Consider the following 21,622-nt stretch of genomic DNA (forward strand, 5'->3'; position numbering starts at 1 on the left):
CCTGGCATTTTATCTGCTTGGTTGGTGTTTTTCTGATAAGATTCAGATTCACAGTAAGTTCAAGTTATCTGGTGCTATGTAGCTCAGAAATAAACAATAGGTAAGGCCTTGGGAGAAAAATGACCCCAAAGCAAGGTCATTATCAGAGTAACTTAAGCTGATGTCATGACAGTTATTGAATAGACATTTTGTAACATGGATTTTTAGCACACTGAGTTACATTACTGGAACAAAGTTTTATTGCAGATGGTGGTGTACTGGCCTCAGAGTCTTCATCATAGTGCAAGTTGTTTATCATGTACCCTTTTCTTGATAAAAGATGCTGGAGCATCTCTGGTTGCTCACTCATACTATAATTCTACCACTTGTGAGGCCAGGGCAGGAGGATGGTGGCTTTGAGGCCAGTTTGGGCTACATGACAAGGCCCTCTCAAAAACAAACAAAAAAAGCATAGTGAAATAGCGGAAACCTCCCTTCTCTACCCAAGGAAGGAAAGAGAAGGTGGTTAACCTTCATAGGTTCTAGATTTCATAACCCAAATGTAGTGAAAGTTCAGTAGGCTGCAGAAACCTGACAACCTGCCTGCCGCTTACTCAGACTCAGAATGCTGAGTGAAGCTCTGGATGTTTTGGGGATGCTCACAGGTGGTTTGTGTCCTCTTACAAATGGAAATCTCTGTATTAATGAGGTTTCCACTACTCTGTACATTATAGACTACAAAATATCTGTAATATGGGTGTATTTGATTTCACTCTAAAGATTGATAATGGCATGAGCCCTGCATATTGTGGACACAAAGATATGATAGAGTACAGTCAAAAGATTTGAGGCTGTCATCTTACAAATGAAGAAACTGAGGCCCAGGAAGTGAACACAATTTTATCGAAGTTCTCAGTCAAATTAAAGGCAGACAAAGAGTAAAGAAGCTCTACATGAAATAACCATGAAATAATATACAAATCACTTACCTCCTGAGTAAGAATATATAAAATATATCAAGCATATGAAATGTCATATAAATATTATGGGCATTGCTAATTGTGTTATTAATATAGTGGAATTTCCTTGTTTAGCAAGAATTCTTTCCTTTTGGACTCTGTAGAAACAAGTCCTCATAATAAATAGCAAAAACCTAGACTGAATACAAACTTTTAGCATCATATTAAGTCTTCTCTTGAATGGGCAAGAAATGATCAATGTAGACAAGAACTTACTATAGATAATTGGATCTCTTATCTGAGAAAACTATACAAAGGAAAACACAGGAATGAATAAATAGAATTCTACCACTCATTTTTACATGACTTTCAACGTTACCCTTTGAGCATAATGTTTTCCCCTCTCCCTCTTGTAGCAGTATATGAGGCAGGTCAGCCTGTCGGGTAAAGGGCTCTCCTTTGTAGAGTAACCAAGGGACTAAGTCCCTCCTTGGGTCTCACATGGCCACATCTAATTCAGTGAATGAGAAAAGTAGTTTGTGTGCCCAGAGATGAGGAAACAAGTTTCAGTCAGTAGTTAGCCACACTTAAGTAAATAACAGACTTTTAAAATTCTATTAGTCATTAAATTGCTTACAAATGTCATGACATATGATTGAATTTTTTATGGTTTTGTGTATGTGTGTATGTGCTTGTGTGTGTGTGTGTGTGTGTACGTGTGTGTGTGTGTGTACGTGTGTGTGTGTGTAGGTGTTTGAGCTCTTGGGCATGTGTGAACTAGCATGCCTGCATGTAAGCACACATGTAGAGGTCAGAGACCAACTTTCAGGAGTCAGTTATCTCTTTTCTACCATGTGGGTCCTGGGGATCAAACATGGGTAGATTATCAGGCTTGGCAGAAGATGCCTTTACCAACTGAGCCATCTTGCTAGGCTATCGTATGTATGTATATATTTTACATTTATTTATTTATTTATTTATTTATTTATTTATTTATTTATTTATTATTTAGGAGGCATACCATGGTGTGCACATGGAAGTTAGGGGACAATTTGTGAGTGTCTTTCTTTCCACCATGTGGATCATGAGGATCAAACTCAGGTCATCATCAGGCTTAGTGATAAATGCCTTTACCTGTTGAGCCATTTCATCTGCTCCTATCTTGTTTTTGGAGCCTGGTGTGGGACTCATCAAGTAGGCCTGCTCTATCTTCCCAGCCTGAGATAAAAAGCATGCTATCAGGACCATTTTTTTTAAATGTGGGTTTAAGGGATTGAGCTCAAGTTCTCAAGCTTACAAGGTAAGTATTTTACCAACTGAGCAATATCCCCAGACCTGGTTACATTTTTAAATAACCCTGCTGTTTAAAGATATTTTCCAATATGCTTATTTCAGAAACATAACTTTAATAAAGGGAACTACCACTTGAAAATGTCCTAATAATTTTCTCAAACCAAAATTGTTGACTGTAGTTGAGCTTCTTGCTTCATCTTAGCTGTTTCTCCTCTTTCCATGAAGTTTTGAGGGTGTGCCCATTTATGTGAAGTGTTCTTCAAAAATCTCCCTTCCTCTCTCCCTCCCTCCCTCCTTCCCTGGTTCCCTCTCTGCCTCCCTCTTTCCCTTTCTCCCTTCTGTTTGGAATTTGCTATGTAGCCCAGGTTGACCATGAACCTGCACTGATGCTTCTGCGTCTGCCTCTGCCTCCCAAGTGCTGTGGGATCACAGGCTTGAACCACCATGCCTGGCTCTGTACATGGTTTTCTAAAGAGAATTCTTATCTCAGTTTCTGATCCCTTGTTATATTTTTTTTAATTATTTTTATTGTTTTTATTTTATGTGTCTAAATGGATTGCCTGCATGTGTGTTAAGTGCACCTGTGATGTACAATGCCCACGGAGATCAGAAGAGGGTGTCAGATTCCCCTGGAACTATTTTATTATCTATTTGCATAAAGGTAGCCTTGAACCAGAATGATCCTTCCTCGTTGCTTCCTCCTTCCTTCCCTCTCTTCCCTTTCTTTCTCCCATTCATTTGCCCTCCCTCCCTCCCTCTCCTTCCTTCCTTCCTTCCTTCCTTCCTTCCTTCCTTCCTTCCTTCCTTCCACTTTTTTGACTTTCTTTTATGAAAGCCCTTCCTTCTCTCATCTCAGAACCGTAGATTCAAACCTGCATCTTAGTGTTTACACATTTTTGTGATTGTCTACTTTTGGGTCTTTTTCTTCCAAAACTTCGAGTTGTCAGAGGTACAAACTGAATAATTTAAGTTGACATTTTCAGTTCTGGGCACTGAGCAATTTCTTAAGAAGAATAGGTTAAAAATTTTTGGAGTTATCTGAAATCTATTACCTTGATATCTTACATTGGATCATATAATGTTATTTTGTCTTCATTAAGATTATTCAAACATCTCAAAGAATATTTATACTGGTAATTAATATGAATACCTAAAAGAACATCACTTTTTCTTAGAAATACCTAGATTTTATATTTGTTTGACACTGAGAAGTAAACTTCCCCTCCAACACACACACAAATCTTGGCTTATATAATTGTCAGTAGATTAGAATCTAAATTACTACGGAATAAAAGCACTAAAAGAATTTAGGAACAATGCTGTGGGAACCCTGAGAGGCACTGAAGTATAGCAAAAATACATGTGATTCAGCCTACCCAGGGAGTCGGAGGTGTGCTGTTTCCCAGTGGGGGTCCTCCACCCAGGGTCACTGAAGTTCTTCACCTGCAATTTTCTCATTGGTAAAACAGAATCACATATCCTATGGGGCCATCACACAAGCATTTAAGATTATTTGCATGGGAAAGTGGGCACCTTGGAAAGGCTCTTGCAAGTGAGGAATTATTGTGCCACAGTGAATATTTTGCCACTATTCACACTTCTGCTTTTGAATAAAAAACACAGAAAGCAATGGAAATCATCCTGTTCCAGGGCTTCTTCACAAATTTTACATTGCATGTTTTTACCTTAAACTGTGTTATGAATTGCTTATTAAAAGATAAGTTGGACATCATTGTTCTTTTTTTAAAATGACATCATGAACCCTCAGCAGTACTAGAGGGAAGAAATTACAGGGCTGTCTGTTTATCAGAGTGGGAAGTAAAGGACTAACCTACTCTATAGGCCAAAGCACAGAGAAAGTCCTAGGCTGTCTTCCTTAGTGTGAGAAATTCTCTGGCCTGAAGAATTTTATGTTTTTCCAGTATTCTTTTCATGGATCTTCAGTATTATACACAGAATGGGGCACAGAGGAGTCCTGTAGACAATGTTCAGAAATACTGTGAAATGATCTTCTAGGTCCTTTCCCCAGAAGACATAACAGGAACCCTCTGTTAACATTACAGGTGTTCCTGACCTACTGTGGCTCCACTTGTGATTTTATGTTTTGGAAAGTGATACCCAATCTATAGAAACCATACTGATATGGAATATGTTCTTTCAGGATGCTAGGCCATGACAGTTTGCTGCAGCTCCCACTGGGCTATAGATCACAAGGGTAAACAGTCGACACTCATCAGTGTACTGCTTTACTACTCTGTGATGACCACTATGTGAGATGCATTAAAGGCACATTTGGCTTATAATATTTTCAACTTACAATGTGTTCATCAGGATAATCCCTATGATAAGCTGAATAACATCACTATACAAAAGAATACAATTTAAACAGAAAATAGCCTTTTCCAGACTTGGCAGCAAATAGGAAGGAATATTTGAAGAATGAAAGGAGTGGTAACATTTTTAAAACATCTGTGAAATACTGACAAAGTAAGTACTTTGAATTAGTCTTTTTGAAGTATAAGTGCTGATAGAATCTGAATTTCTGGCTTAGCTTTGTGGAGGATAGATTTGGCTTTCTTAGTGCATTGTATATTGAAAGAAAATCATAGATACTGGTCTTAGACAATAATAGTGTCCAGGAATTATCATGTGCTTTTTTAAATAGTTACTGAGTTAATAATTAAAACAGCCAGCACCATTGTTATTAGCAGTGATAGTTCATTCTTTTCTAGCATTGCTTTATTGGAAGCAATATTCAATATTTGATCAAGAAAAAAGTTGCATGTGTGGAACTTAGAGTCAGATGGCACCATAATGTGGGTCCAGGTCTCTCTTTCATTTCAAACCTGAAAGAAGACTGTGGCTACCTTTCCCATCTCTGTTTTGTTACCTGGAATGAAGTAAGGGCTTCCTGATAGGCAGGTTGGGAGAGTAGGGAGCCATACTATTGCAGTACTCAGGAGCAGTTCCTTTCTACATCTACATAGCCCAGATATGGGTTATCTCACTTTAGTTCTCACAACCACTGAGGTGCATGGTTCACAGGCTTACATGAGCACTCTAAATCAGTGTCAAGTTGGTTCTGTCTCCAGCTGTAATGATGCTGCCACATACTGCCTTCATGCCTCAGGCCCCATGGACTTCTAATCTCTTAGCTCTCCAATTCACTCTGCAGTCCAAAAAAGAACTTTCCAAAACAGATTAGCTCATTCTCTTCATAAAATGGAAAAAAATGTTAATTTCTATTGACTGGATGCTCCTAAGAACGTACAGGTAATTCCCTGTGGTCTATGTACTTCTTGACATTTTAATGAAAATTTTGTGCATTTTAGTGGATGCTGTATTCTGCTAAGGAGAACTTTAGCTCATCAGATTCTGAGAGTTATCCCTGGTCTCAAACATGGGCTCCTGGCTCATAGAGAAGCCCTAGACCCTTCAGTCTCACAAGAAGCAATCAGCTGAAGCACCTTCTCTCTCCCTCACTCCAGACTTAAAACATTGAGCCACTGTAGTTCTTCCCACTTGTACCAAATGACTTCTCAATTCCAGAGTTCTGATACTCTTAGAATCCTCTTCTTGGCATAGATTATTTGGAAACTTGTCCCAGACTTTTAGTAGTAACCAGCATATCTTTATCATTTGATGTCATCATGATTAAAGAAAAAAAAGGTCCCATTTCATGGATTGCAAAAGTAGCATTTTACATACTATAAAATAAGGAAACAAGTTTAGAAAATAGAAGTCCCTTAGACTTCCACTCCCCAAAGGGGGGAAAAATCACCTTTAACATTTTAGTACATGTATCCTTTCTGACTATTTTCCCAGTCTGTCTATATTTGTAAATAAATAAACACTCTCTAAAGATAGAGTTATTTAAATATTCTACTTTGCAATTGAATTTGTTAATTTATTGGCATGCATTTGTAATATTTGCATGCTTATGTGTAGGGATGTTCAATGTATGCATCTAAAATGCTGTTCATATGACCCATTTAATGGTTGCTGTGCTATTACTTTTTGACCATCATTCTCTCAAATGTGGCCCACCATCACTCTTGATCACATGATGTTTTATACTTACCCAAGTATTTCTGAATTGATTTTTTTCCCTACAAGTGAATAGAATGTATACAACTTAAAGTTTATTAATAATGGAAACACACTTATCCTGTTTGTTTCTATATGCCTGTCCATCTATTTACTGTGCTTCTTATAGTTAGTCATCTATGCAGTTTTCATTCCCATTGGAGTTCTGACTTTGGAAATGCAAACATTGTGCCTAGTATATTACTCATCCTTTCTAGGTGCTTACAGAGGACACACACACACACACACACACACACACACACACACACACGCAAATCCTGTAAGAATGAATGGGTAAACTAATAAACTAAAGATGCAGTATCTCCTTTAACATATACAATACCCCTGTAGGGCAGAGTAATGTCCAGAGTTGAGCTTTCCTTTCCATGTTTAATGTTCACTAGCAAATGAGTGAGTCTAGCATGGGCTCTTGCCCTGACTTCACCATAAGTAGCCCTGTCCTGATTTCTGAGGTCTCTGTTTCCCCGTCTCACCATGTGGAGATCATGCAGCTGACCCAGGCCGCAGTTCATTCCCTCTGCCCAATTTCAAATGCAAGTATTCTGATAAGGAAAAAAACTCCAGAGTAAGATTAATGTCCAACAAAAGGGTTTTGGCCTCTTACTTGCTGTATGTCTTACCACAATTTCATATATATATTTCAAAAACTGGAAAAATATTAAAGTAAAAAGCCTAAAACAAAAGTTGGCATTAGGGAACTGGAGAGATGACCCAGCAACTAAGAGTGCTTGCCTACTCTTCCAGAGGACCCAAGTTTAGTCTCCAGCAGTCACATCAGGCAGATCCCAGCTCCAGGGCATCCAGCACCTTCTCAAGCCTCCACATGCACCCAAACACATGTGGCATACTGTACACATACATGAATGTAAATAAAATGAATCTTTAAAACATGATTGGCATTAAGCATAACATTTGTAAAGGGCTAAATACAGGATTTCTGTGTCTGATAACTCTAAATCTAGTGACTATAGTGGGGAAGCAAGTATAGCTTTCAGTTCTGTAGAACTTACTCCTTTTTAATAAAAGTTTATTGAGAAATAACGTGTATGCCCCTAAATTCACTTATTTACAGTGAATAATGCCCAGTTTTAAGTAAATCCATAAAGTTGTACACCCACCACTGTATCTAACGTTAGAAATTTCATCCCCCAAAAAGAAACCTCTTGCCAATTAACAGTTATTTCTTATGGAATTTACTCTTAGAATCTATTCTGAAGACAGAACTTCTCACTCAATTGTTTCAAGAGCACATAAACGTCAGGAAAACACACTCTCAAATCTGTTTCTCTGCCCATTGGCAGTGGCCCAATGCCATGCTCGTTTGTAAACTTTGATAGCAGCATTCCTACCATTCTAATGCATTAATTACAGGTATGGGGTGGTATTGAAAATGGCCAGTTACCCCAGTCTTCTGTAAATAAGCCCCCATCCTATGCTCTGTTAGCAATAAACTTGTTAGGATTAATGGCATCTTTGTTTGTTTTTGAGATAGGGTCTCCTTATAGCCCCAGCTGGCCTGGAACTCACTATGTAGACCATGCTGGCCTTGAACTCACAGAGATCCACCTTCCTCTGCCTCCCAAGGGCTGGGACTAAAGGCATGTGCCACCATACGCAGCCTTATTTCTGGAAAAAGGTGTTCAAAAATTGCCTTTCTTTGGAATAAAAAAAGAATTCTACTTTTGTACAGTTTTTAATAAATAAATCACATCATAAAAAATAAATTTAAGAAAAAGAAAATGGCTAGTTTACAGTGTCGGGAAAGGGAAATTTGTGAGCTCCTTTTCATGTGTGTAGCGCAAAGCTACTTTACATCTGTCATCTGGCCTTCTCTATAGACATTGGGATTTTAGATGACTGGAATAAAAAAAGAATTCTACTTTTGTACAGTTTTTAATAAATAAATCACATCATAAAAAATAAATTTAAGAAAAAGAAAATGGCTAGTTTACAGTGTCGGGAAAGGGAAATTTGTGAGCTCCTTTTCATGTGTGTAGCGCAAAGCTACTTTACATCTGTCATCTGGCCTTCTCTATAGACATTGGGATTTTAGATGACTGTCTCAGGCCCTCTGTTTTTTGACCCTCAGTCCTCACACTGCTATTCTTCCTGCTCACCCGCCCATTTGGACACTGCTGACTTCTTATCCCCATTTGATGTCTGCTTGCTTGCAGTACTGGGAAGAAACGTTGCTTCACTTCCTTGGCAGGAACAAAATTCCTTTACTTTTTAGATCCAGGAGCCCAGTATTCACTTCATTTCCATCTCAAACGTTATATGTGGATAGGAAAACACAGTGGCTGGGAGCTCTTTATATCTGAGTTTTTTTCACCTGAGTGCAGAAGTTTTGCCTATATGCTTTCTGTCCTCTCTGCAGACTTTCTCCAAAGAAGCTTCCTTTTTGGGTGTCAGAAGTCCTTAACCCTGACAGTGCACACTGTACAGACACTTTATCCTTATTAATGTCTGTGTAGACCTTTCTCTAAGCTGTAAAGTCTTTATTAGTCATCTTGCTAATAATTATACAAATAATACATAGTGACTGCTTATTATACAAAATAGATTCCTACTATTGGAAACATGGATTCTAAGGTGTGGCAAATGTCTCATCTAAAAAGACAAGTGAATAAAATGAAATGGCTTAAGGTCAGACACTGAATAAATAATAAATCCGAATCTACAGTGCAAGTCTCCAAGTGGACAGTCGGTCCAGTGCTTTTTCCTTCCCAGTGCCCAATCCCCCTTTAGTTGATGTCTAGACTGCCATTAAAGGGCTATGTAATTTCTTCCTTTCAGGGGGGGCACACTGGGACTATGGGACCTCCATCTGTTTCCCCATCATTCCGCCCAGAAGATGAGCTGGAGCATCTGACCAAGAAGATGCTGTATGACATGGAAAATCCACCTGCTGATGAGTACTTTGGTGAGTGGGCCTAAAGCTAACTTCTGAAGTAAATACTTTGTTCCATTATCCCTACTGAAAAATGAAGACTACAGTCAGCTCCACTAGTAATGTGTTTGCATCCTGATACATAAAAGGTGGCATGTATGTACACAGTCTGGGAGACTGTTAAGGTATCTGGTAAGCTCGTACCGAAATTTCAGTAGTTCTTCGAGTTGTTTAAGACCCAAAGTCAAGACTTAGTCTTGGACATTTTATTAGGTTTCCTTGAGAAAAATAGCTTCTGTCAATTCAAGTCTAATATTTATTGTATAAAACTTGTAATCTGATATGGTTTAGCTACATATTCTTAAATGTTACCTTGAATGAAAGAAGGGAAAAAAGATCTCATTGTATTTTCCACAACTTCCATATTTAAAACTGTGAATAACTATGAAAGGTCTTCTCCCCAGTGCATTAGTATAAGTGTGTGAGTTACCTGTCATTTGTGAGGTGTTGCAGATACAATATGTCTTTGAAGTTGTGATGGTTCAAAACAGAGAAGGCAAATACACAGATGATTATTAGTCTAGGTTGAGCTAAAGAGGTAAGAGATCTATGAAGGCCCAACTAGACTCATAGGCCTTAACATAAAAGGCAGAATGCATGAAATCCAGTTGGGAGGCTATGGGAGCATGCTGATGGGAAGGGTACAAAAAGGAGTAAGATGTTGTATATGAAATACACAAAAATTCAATAAAAATTATATTAAAGATTATTTTCTGGGAAAATAAATTTAAAATTTACAACAAGTTGTGAAACACCACGAAGAATAGGAGTGCTTTATAAACCTGGACCTGAACCCTTTAAACCAGTGTTCCCCAACTTTAATTGCAGAAATTGTTTTCTACCAAATCTGGTAGATACCAGTATTTTTGCATCAGATAATTTAAAATACATTTCTGGGGAGGAAGAACTGTACTCTAGATAGTGACTCTAGATAGGCTGACTAGACCCCAGTGGATGAACTTGCACTGAGGGACATCAGGGGACACTAGGCCTTAACATAAATGACAAAATGCATGAAATCCAGTTGAGGGGGGCTCTAGGAGCATGCTGATAGGAAGGGTATAAAGAGGATTAAGATGTTGCATATGAATATACAAAAATTCAATTAGAATTATATTAAAAAATTAATTTCTGGGGAAATAAATTTTAAATTACAAAATATTAAAAAACAGAAAGTGAGAGACCAAGTTTTATCATTAGATTTAAGAGATAATAAATTCCCCATTTACATTTGTGTAATAGTTTAACATTCATTCTCTGTTGTGTGTCTCATCACAAAGCAATAAATATTTCTCGAGTACATGCATACGTGACACTGTTTTCTGAGAAGCTTCTTGAAGGATGCCTCGAGAAAAGCCACATGGGAAGAAGCGGTAATGAATAGAGGCTCCAGGGTGGAATAGGAAACAGGGCTTCTGCCCCCTCAGACACCTCCTGTGTTTATGTCTTCCTTTTTCTTTCCTATGTGGGACCACAAAGTGAAAGGAAACCTAAAGTCACTGGCCTAAATGCCAGCGTGGGTGCAGGGAAGTCATTGGGATATGAAAAAATTCACTTCATTTGTACACAGGTATTGGTGTAATTTAGCTGAAAGAATACACAAGTTGGAATAAAGAACTCTGATTCTGAGGCCAGCACTATAACTCAGTGGGTAAAGGCACTTGCCCCGGACCCTGAGGCCCTGAGTTTAATCCAAGTCCTCACAGTTGAAGGAGAGAACCAGCTCCCGAAAGTTGTCCCACAAGTTATCTTCTGACTTTCCTACACACACTAAGGCTCACATGTCCTCCAACAAAACCCCCGTGCACCCACAAACAAAATAAATTCATTTTAAAAGTTTTAAAGAACTCTTATTCTGACCCTCTCTGAGCCCTTGATGGCTAAGTATTGCTGGCAGATCTCTCTACTGCCTGAGCCCAGTTTCTCACCTAGGTGAATGCATCAAAGATGTTCTCTAGCAATTCTTCCCATATTAGCAAATTCACTGTGGAAATAGCATTGATTTAAGAAACAAAACAATGAAACTAAACACAAGATTGTGAGAAATATCCAGAAAACAACAGACTAAAACAAAAGCAAAGGGTTCTGCTTATAACCAGGTACAGTATAAGAATGCTGTGCCCTCTCTATTATAGTGGGAGGAGGATAGTTTGCTAAGAGTTCAAGACAAAAAGAAACATGCCAACATTGAAAAATTAATTATAATTAGGATATATTAATATGAAAAGCTAAACTCTGAATATATGTGCTTCAAATATCACAGTGCCAATTATGTAGTAATAAAACTGAACAACAGTAATAATCATATTAATGGATAACTATTAAATACTTTTGAAACATGAAAGTTGTTATTTTGGGGGGCTGGAGAGATGGCTCAGTGGTTAAGAGCACTGACTGCTCTTGCAGAGGACCCAGGTTTGTTTCCCAGCACCCACATGGAAGCTATGAATTGTCCTTAACTCCACTTCCAGGGGACTCTGATGTCCTCTTGTGACCTCCACGGCACTGGTTGACACAGTATACTCACATACATGCAGGCAATGCACTCATACACATAAAATAAAAATAATAAAATATTTTTTGGAAAAATTGTTATCTTTGAAGTATCCTAGAACTATCTCTATGACATAATCATTTAGAAAATCTTGAGCAAATTATTTACTCCCTAAGCTTTCGCTGTTGTATTTTATCTGTAATATGGCACCAGTAGCTATCTTATACTGTAATTGTGAGTAACACATGAAATATTTATAGAAAACACTCGGCTAAGAATATGTTCAATACTCAGAGTTCTCCAAAGCTCCGGAGGCTTGCAGTTTATTTAAGAAAATAAGATGTCCCCCTTAAAAACCCATCAATAACACTTGATTTAAATTTATGTTCCTAACAATAGAAAGTGGGTCACTAACTGGTAAATAATCATTGCCAAATGGAAGTCACTAACCTTGAGAGAGGATTGAGGAAATGGTTGATTTTATTGAGTGTTTATGATATGGAAGTTCTATTTTATGTACTTCAGAAATGAACTCATTTCATTTCCTCATAGAAAAGTGTGATCCATGAAATAGATGCTAGTGTCATTTGCACATTAGAAACTTAAAACCCATAAATGTTAAGTCTTTAGCCTAATATCAACATACATTGTAGAACTAAATTAGAAGCCATGCACCAGCCTCATATCTTTGAGCACTGCACCGCAGGAGCTGGAGAAAGCTGAACTGCAAACTCAGGAAAGGCTCTATTGGAGGAGATTGCTTTTGGAGAGTTAAGCAATAAAGGATGAGTATTCCCTTCTAAGTAGATAAACAAAATATAAGCGGAGCCAGGATGGTTGAAAGAAAATGTATTCCATGTAGAAAACGTGAAAGTATTTCTGTGCCAGCCAATCTGGTGGCTTTGGGCACAAAATGGGGTTTACCTTTGAAAGTGCTTATTCCCTAGCAGGGAGCTATGCACAATTACTTTGTTTATTACAAGACAAACAAAAAGTAACATGTGATTGAATCCAAGTTCAGCCAACATTCTCAGAAATTTCAGGGAAATAAGAGGGACTCTCCAGAAGCAATGATAGAAGAGCAAATGAGTTTAACTCAAATTCAGAAATAGGAAGTGGGGTCCACATATGATGAGGGAACTTTCAGCACAATAGGGAAGAAAACAGCGGAAACAAGGCACCCACCTAGGAAGTAATAAATATTAGAAAATTGGACTGTGACAAGTCTCTAAAAGGTTTCTATGCCCTGGATGATGCCTATGGACTTCATCTTCTCTAATGAGTCATGTGGAGGTCAGCACGTTGGGGACTGATCATGAACAGTGGTGAGGAGCATGCCCTCTGAATCAGAGCTCTTGGCTTGAATGCCTCCTCTAACTCTGGCTAGCAATGTATGTCATGAGAGAAAATGCTTGTTAACAGAACTGTGTACCATTCCACTCTTCACACATTTCCTATCAACTTCGATGAAGAGAAACTATGCTTTCCTGGCTTAGCTTCCTGGTTCAGACGGGAGAGGCCCCAGCTGAAGATTTTAGTGCAGATGTCAGCACAGTGGCACTGTGTGAATATAAGAGAGAGACTCTATATGCCTGCCTGAAGATAGGAGAAGGAGGATTACATAGCACTGTTTTCATCAGGAGGAGTATAGCCCACAGAGATAGATAAATCCTGTCTGTCAAAATTTTACCTTAAGCCTGTTACCACCTCAAAAGAACTTTCTCTTGCAATACCATCTCTAGCCACAGCTAAGCCTCACCATCTAATCTTTTTCTTCATATCTTTGCTATTCAGAATTTTGACTGAAACAATGGCTGATTTTTCTGAAGGTGATTGAGTGCTTCCATGTCAAAGATCTCCCTCTAGAATGAAGGCTACTGCATAGAGTGGGGAGAGCAAGGTGTGAATAAGTAGAGTTATTCATAATTGTATTGTTATCATTTATCTTTATAGATACTCATCACTCATAACAATTTTTAGTCAAAGAATAAATGGTATGTTTAAAAGTATAGAAAGGACTATCCAAAGATCATTCACAGGTGACTTAAGTACAAAACAAAAAAAGGTACCTTCACAATGGAGAAGTCTGAGGAAAGTCCTTTGAGTTCAAGTGATGAAATATGGCAAGCTAATAAAAGGACAAAATGGCATGTGCCAAGTTAAGTGATGTAGAAGTTACCTACCTTCACCTTCATAACTGTCTTGTTAAAATATCCAACCATAGTTCAGCCATTAGGAAACAAAACCCAAATGATGGACTATTCTTCAAGACAGACAGACAAATAGTGGATAGATACATAGGTAGCTGAAAGATAGATAGATGATTGATAGATAGATAGATGATAGATAGATAGATAGATAGATAGATAGATAGATAGATGATAGATAAAAAGAGATGTAGACAGAGGTACTAGTGTGCATTGTGGCAGAGTGAATCACCCCAGGTGAAGAAGGCCAGATATGCTATAACTATACAACTATAATGACACTCTGCTTTCTGAATATGAGTTGAAGCCTGTCACAAATAAATTGTCTAGGAATCCTTTCATGGGTGTGAAAAATTGATCGTGACATCCCTATCTTTTAAGCACGGTTGTTAATGACCACAGTGGTCATGAGACTTCTCTTTCCTGCGTATCTGTTTCCCGACTGTTCATCAGGCACATGTGCTCTCCACCACTGTTGGGGATCACTGTAGTTTTGATAGCAAAAGCTACTTTTTCTCTAAAGTTCCACAGAATTAAAACAAAAACAAAAAACACCCAGCCATATATTTGTCAAGGTGTCTTCATTTTTTGAGAGTGGGAAACAGATTAGATATTAGACTCTGACTTGTTTTAGGTAGCATAGCCCATTATTTCAAGATTTGGACTCTTCTGATGTCCTAGCCATCTGATATTTTACTGTTACAGAAATGCCTATGCTGTAAGATGAGGTTGTCAGCAGCTGTCTGTTAGGATTACATGTCGTCTTTTTTCTTTTGAAGTCATGATCCCCAAGTGACAGGTAGCAAGTCTATGTGGTCCTCAACCATGTTTTATAATCTGGAACTTCAGTGATAGTCTTGTTATATTTCATCTTTAACAACATAAATTAAATGATGAGACCTTAACCTAGCTTTTTTCCATAGCTCTGATACGTACCTTTGGAAGACAGCACACCTTAGAACTCCACCATCAAGTTCATTAGCTGTCCATACCTGTCATGTTGACTCTGGGGAAAAGCAAGTCATGCAAAGTAATTGTTCATTCTTTTTTTCTGGTCAGTCTCTAAATGGGAAGCAACTGTGTACCTGCTGAGTATTTTCTAAAACTTTCTTTTGAAAAAGCACTAGTTATCAATACCGTGCCTTCACCCATCCATGTTCATTATAAATTCTGACCATTTTGTAACAGCATTAGGGAAATGCCACAGAGGAAGAGGCATTATGAAGAGTCCATAGTTTTGCATGGAAGAAAACTGCACTGTAAACATTGGTCGTCTCCTTGGACTTGTTTTGTCTAGAGTGACTATCCTAAGTATCCCCTCATGTCTTCACATTGGCACTGATGACATCCTGTGGGCCTCTAAACACTGCCCAGAGGAGGGAATGAAAGAAGCACAAGGAATTTGGAGATTTGAGAAAATCTAATGAAATAGACAGTAGGTCTTTGGCCCAGTTCATTTGCAGCAATGCTGTACATTTTGGCTCAAAGTCTTGAAAAGAATCTGTCTTCCTGAAAAAAATAGAGGATATGCTTATATTTTAAGAGTTCTCACCTCTAGTGAAAGATGCTTAAATTGACCAAAGGGTAATGAGCTAGAAATTATTATAATTATGGCAAATTAATAACTTAATTGAGAAATTTTAAATTAGCTATAAAATGAAGGGGTGAGAACAGCGTCATTGCTAGAAAACTGGCAACTGATATGACCCTGGACAGCTCCAAGAGGATCTTTTTCAAGTAGTTTTAAGGGAAAATGTAAAAGAAAGCTGAGTTTATCCATAGATAACCCTGGGATACCTCTTTGAAATTATCCTAGAGTTTTTGTTTTATGTTGACTGGCATCAGAGTCTCTAAGATTTCTGTGGTTCATGTATGTGTTTGTGACCATAGTGTGATACTAAAAGACTGTTCTGACTGAGCTGATCCTAGGGCTGAAAACAGTACTGTCGGCATACTATCTCTGGAAGTGGATGTTGTTCTATATCTGAGATTGCACTGAAAATATCTGACAACATATTTTTAAGCATGAAGCTGTAATTATCTTGGCATTGTTTATATGATGTTGTCTTAGTCCTTAAAAAAAACCCTGAAGTGTATGAGTTTTAAAATTGTTTACTGAGCTATTTGAAGAATCATTATGCCTTCAGAGCAATACTGGATTAACTCTTCACAGAATTGGCATATATATCTAAAAGAATATTTTGCTTATCTCCGAGTATTAATAGTGGGGGATACTGAGAATTTTCATACTTAGTGCTAAGTATCATCTCAGTTGAGATCGAATTGGATGACCAATAATGTTGCTCAATAGAAGCTGAGTTCTAGCAGAGGGTCATGGTCCATTTCCTTGCTAGTTGGACCATTTGGTGAAGCATATCCAGCGCCTTTGGGAATCATGGTTGAGGTATATTTGAAGCTATGGAGGATAGAGTCCCTGGGGCCGTGACTGCACTTCATTGTCTTCATTGTCTTTATGGTTGTCTGACAAGAAGATTATTTCTCAAGTACTCCTGTCAGTTACAAACTGGAAACTGACTCCAGTAGGCAGTGCCTTTAGTGCAGATGGAATCTGAGGCCTTTTGGGTCTGTTTTCACAGACAAATGACCCAATTAATTAAAATCCCCCAAAGTTCAATAGGTGCAATATTATAAAATGAATGGTTCAGAGAAAAGGTGGTATTGATTGGGGGATGAAGACTGAGGTTTTTTTTGTTTTCTTTCTAACTTTTGAAGGTAGCTCTGGGTCATGGTAATAAGTGTTTTCTAGTTAAGTATATTGGATATATTTCCTTTGTAGTGGTAACTTCTTATAAAATGTTTGCCTAGAGTAGTATATGCTTATAGCTCTAAATAATAATCCTAAACATGTATGTGTTCCATCTTAGCACGTGTTAATTTTAAATTAATTCAGCTAGTATATTTTTTACTTGGGATCCTAGATTTATAATTTAGGAAAGAATGTGGTCTTAGAAATTATGTAAAACAATTTTTCATTTTCTAAAAAGTTAAAACCCAGTTGATTCCTTCAAAGTCATACAACTGGGAATGTTTTGAAAAATGTAGGTAAAATTCCCTTTCAGAATAAAGAATATAAATTAGGGCTGGAGAGATGCTGGGCCAGCAGGTAATATAGCGCTTGTTGTTCAGTAGGGAGCCCTGAGCCCTAACACACGCACAAAATGTCAGGCACCACTTGCCTGAAATCCCAGCACTTCAGAGTACAGAGGGAAGAGTCAAGATGGGAATTGCTGGAGTCTGTTGGCCACCAGCCTAGCCAAAAAACAGTGAGTTTCAGGTTCAGTGAGAGACCCTATTTCAAAAGAATAATGTAGAGAATGATACAGACACACAAAATAATTATTTTAAAAATGAAATGAGTCTCTGATGGTGGTAAAAGGAAGGGATGGCTGTATACAAAGGTAAAAAAATAAGTGGAACCTGTTGTTTTGGCAAACTCAGACTTTGAATACACTTATACTTGGGTACATTGACCTTAAAAATAGTCAGCTCATCTGGAATCAGTTCAGAGAAGGGCAAATATGATCAAAATGTATTGTATGAAACTCTAGAAAAATTAATAAATTAGAGAAAAGAATATTAAATGTTAAAAATAAACAAATAAATTGATAACTTCCACAACCTGCATATTTTCCTGAACTCCTTAAATTTCAGATATAAAACATTTCAATATCATCTTGTCTTTATTAAATTGACATCCTTATAATATTTATCCCCCTGTCTTCCTCACTAATATACAGGATGTAAGTGAGGAAGCAGTGTTTCTTTATGTAACTATGGTCTCCCCATCTCTATTCCCGGAACTGAGTTCCTTGCTTTGCTTAGTGGATTAACAATTAGTAAACTAGCATGATGAGCAGACAGTCATGTTAAAGAGAGACTATTTCATTCACTTAACATTTCTTCATCATCTTTAGCATCATAAACTGTTGGCATTGAAAGGGATCTTAGACTCTTTAGGAAAACCTTCTCATTTGGGAAAATAATGAAATTAATTGCTAGGGTGGCAAATCAGTTAGCAACTCTAACTCAGAGTTTCCCATTTCTTTCTTTTTAATCACTTAAGGGCACTAGAAAATATATAAGAAGAGTAAGATGTGGTTGCAGCAATCCGTGAACTTAAAATTGGATTGACATCACTGGATTTAATCTCTTTTTCCTGTGTCTTCTGTGATATTCAGAGGCTGAATTGGTAGATGGAAAGGTTACATTGTTGAAATTTTAAAAATGCGGCATTTTTTCCCCTTTACACTAGGTTTTTTTCTCTGCAGCCCTTGTTTCCCAGGAGAGTCTCTTCTGTAATTTCCTCCTGTACTAAAAGAATTGGGTCAGAAGACAAGGTATCACATTGAAAGAAATGTTCTGTCCCCATGTTTATGTAAGCTGTCTGCTGCAGCTGTTCCAGAAAGGTCATCCACTTAAGGTAGGCCCCTTCAAGGCCATAAACCACTGCCCACAACTGCTGACTTGATCCAAACAACAGACACATAGGCATTCTGTTACATTTACCATCATGCACTTTATCAGAGGCATGAAGAAAATAGAAGACAAACCTACTTTGTAATGTAACATCCTTCAACCATTTATTTTGGAAGCAAATTAGAATTTCTGGGAGAGAAAGTCCTGGTAGGTCACACTTTGTGTGTGGCATTAGGGTTTTGGTTCCTAGATGCTCTAGGATTGTGTGCTGAAATGTGGGTAGAGCTGACACCTGAACCCACAGATGCTAATTATGTATTTTCTGATCTTAACCCACAAGCATGCTGCACTAAGAACTCGGCTCCCCTTCCCCTCCACTTTACCCTTCCTCCCCACAACCTGAACTTTCCCCTTAACTTTCTCTAAAACACAGATGATTATCTCCTTCCAGGCTTTGAAGTACTCTCAGGATTGTCAGAAGGCTTAATTAATTTACTGTCAGCAAAGTCATTGTTTGAACATCTGTGGAGTTCTGCTTACTAGGCAACTGTTGTGCTTTTAATTAAGCAGATTCATTCATCTACAAATATTTATTGAGTGCCTACTATATACCAATCATGGCATTGTGTACTTGGAGATCATGGAAATGTGGCACATTAATGACCAAGGAGGAGAGGCATTTGTATAATCCTCTCCTGCCAAGGGTTTGATACAAAACAAAATGTATAACTTACTGAGAAAAATCCATTTGGAATTTTACCACAACACTGGGCGACCTATGCTACATAAAATTCTTTATAAGTCCAAGGAGGGAGATGTTTACTCTTAGGGTATAAAGAGGTAGTGTAGTGATGTGTTACGTGTTGGCCAGAGTCACCAAAAACACACAGTTGAATGTTTTTAAAGATGAATAAGCAGACAGTAGTCTCTGTCCCATAAGACAGTCTCACAGTCAGGTCCTAGTTGATAACCTTGGCCCAATCCTCTTCCTAATACTGACTGATGTCAGCCATTAAATTCTTTAAGACTCACTTCAGTACTGCACACTCTGATTTTTTTCTCAGCCCTCCTTTGGTCTGCTGGACAAACCTTTCATTTGTAGGGTTCTGTCATTATGAGAGCCCATGGAATGGGATAAAGATGCTGGCTTCCAATATTTGGATCCTTCGGGGCCTCATGGAATCTCATCGATCCTCAACAGCATCTTAGGCCAATCTCTTTTCTATAGATTTTATCTGTGGTGTTAGGAGATTAAGCTACACAATTTCTTGACATTTTTTAGAATTCCTAAAACATTTGCTTCAAACACTTTTCAAATTCTCCTAAAATGTAGAAAATGGCCACACTGTATAAAATTACAATAGTGCTGTTTCAGAGTCCCAGAGGAAAATTGGAAAAATAACAAGAATTGTATTTTTAAGACCATTTATGCTCTATTTGGTCTGTACCTCATTTTTTTGAGACTTATGAGGAAGTTCACTACATTGAAAGCAGCTTTTAGTATGAATTTATTAAAAGAAAACAGGTTTGTAGAATATGACAAAAAATAGCATATACTAGCCTTAGGTGCCACACCCTGGGACAGTTGTCTTATTCACAGATGGTGCTTGTCATAGATAAGAGATACTGTTATGAGAAGCCATCATCAGGACAGTGGTATTCAGTGTAGAAGATACAGCCCTGCCATAAAAATAAACAAGTCCTCATTTGAAAGTTGGCACAGTGGATTTGAGTTTTGTTCTGTTCTTAGAGCATTTTACTATGGATTACTGAGAATCAATGTATTACCAGTCTTCGGATTACTTATTTTGCCAGAAAAACTAACTTACTCGAGGACAGATTAAGAAATATAACCAGGTCTGTGAATGTAGCTCAGTGGTAGAGTGCTTGCCTAGGATGCAAGAGGCTCTGCTTTCAATCCCTAGATCAAGATAGAACTAAAGCAAGAAAATGAGATAATGCGGGGTGGGGAGAGGGAGATCAGAGGTGGGGGGAGAGAGGAAGAGCGAGGTTTTCTGTTTTCTATGAGCTCTTTTATAGAATGTCTTAATCTTCTTGGGTTTCAGTTATTTCACCTATTTAAAATGAGGTCATTACTTCTGTTTTATATGCTTATGGCAATCAAATTAAATAAATAGATGTGTAAATCTGTTTTAAACCATTAGCAGATGACCAAAAATGCAAGAGATGTCAGAATTGCCTCCCAAGGCAACATGGTTTGATTTATGTCATTTGTGATTAGTGTATAATAATCATTTCTCTGGATTTTTAATATTTGAGTTTGTCTTCATTTGAATTAATGCTTCGTGTTTTTTGCATGGTGCTATCTTGTTATTGGAATATCATTAGAGAATATAGGACATGGGTTTTAGTCATTATGTGTGAGAAAGCATCACACCAAGATACACCACAATGTTCTCATTTGCTGAGCAAACTACTCTTGCTTTTTAATGTGGAATACAGAAAAACTAATTGAAAAAAAGAAAAAATGAATTTTGACTCAGATTGTGTAGGATGAATCATAACCTCCTTTCTTATCTGAGATGTAAAGAGAAAAAGTAAAGCAAACGAAGCACCACACAGCTTTACTGGATGTCAGCATAATCAATATAATGTGTTTTTCAACAGAACAGAGAGTACATTTCTACCAAGCTGAGAATTGCAGGTGGTACAAAAACCTAGTTAACTTTTTCTTTGTCAATACTCTGCTAAAAGGGTCTTTTATTTCCTTGATTCAAGCATGTCAATCATAGGGTTCTGTTCTCATCAGCAAATGTTGCACAAGCCATTAAGAAATCTACCTGTGATCTGCATTGAACAGTTAGGGGCCAAAGAATTGGCAGTGTACTGAATGTGTGGTCCCCACGTCAGCTTTTCAGGTGGTGGAGATCAGGGGACAGATCAGCAGAACCTGCATAGGGTAAAATCACTACTTCCTGAAACAGAGCTTCCTTGGGTTTATTGAGGTGACTACTTAAAGAAAAATAAAGACATTGTCCTGTTAGATTTTAAGATCCCGATTTACCATCTAATCTCCTTGTGAATGTAGTTTTTAAGAAGAGTCTTTACTAATTAAGAAGTACTTTATAAGCCTCCGTTTTTTCTTCTAATTTTTGTTGTATTCTATCCATGATTGTAATGGATTTCCTCACGTGTGTGTGTGTGTGTGTGTGTGTGTGTGTGTGTGTGTGTGTGT

General features: G+C 37.8%; 1 protein-coding gene across 10 annotated transcripts in view; it reads left to right on the top strand.

Annotated features, from left to right (window-relative positions):
- Lpp (LIM domain containing preferred translocation partner in lipoma) overlaps positions 1-21,622 on the top strand; it is a 684,300-nt gene that overhangs the window by 526,569 nt on the left and 136,109 nt on the right. For all 10 annotated transcript variants that reach the window (XM_029566751.1, XM_017799795.2, XM_029566752.1 and 7 more), the window contains one exon: positions 9,135-9,261. In XM_029566751.1, the coding sequence (XP_029422611.1) occupies positions 9,135-9,261 (127 nt within the window). The remainder of the gene's footprint in view (positions 1-9,134; positions 9,262-21,622) is intronic.

This window comes from Nannospalax galili, unplaced genomic scaffold, assembly GCF_000622305.1.
Source record: "Nannospalax galili isolate Female #2095 unplaced genomic scaffold, S.galili_v1.0 scaffold559, whole genome shotgun sequence".
Classification (NCBI taxonomy): domain Eukaryota; kingdom Metazoa; phylum Chordata; class Mammalia; order Rodentia; family Spalacidae; genus Nannospalax; species Nannospalax galili.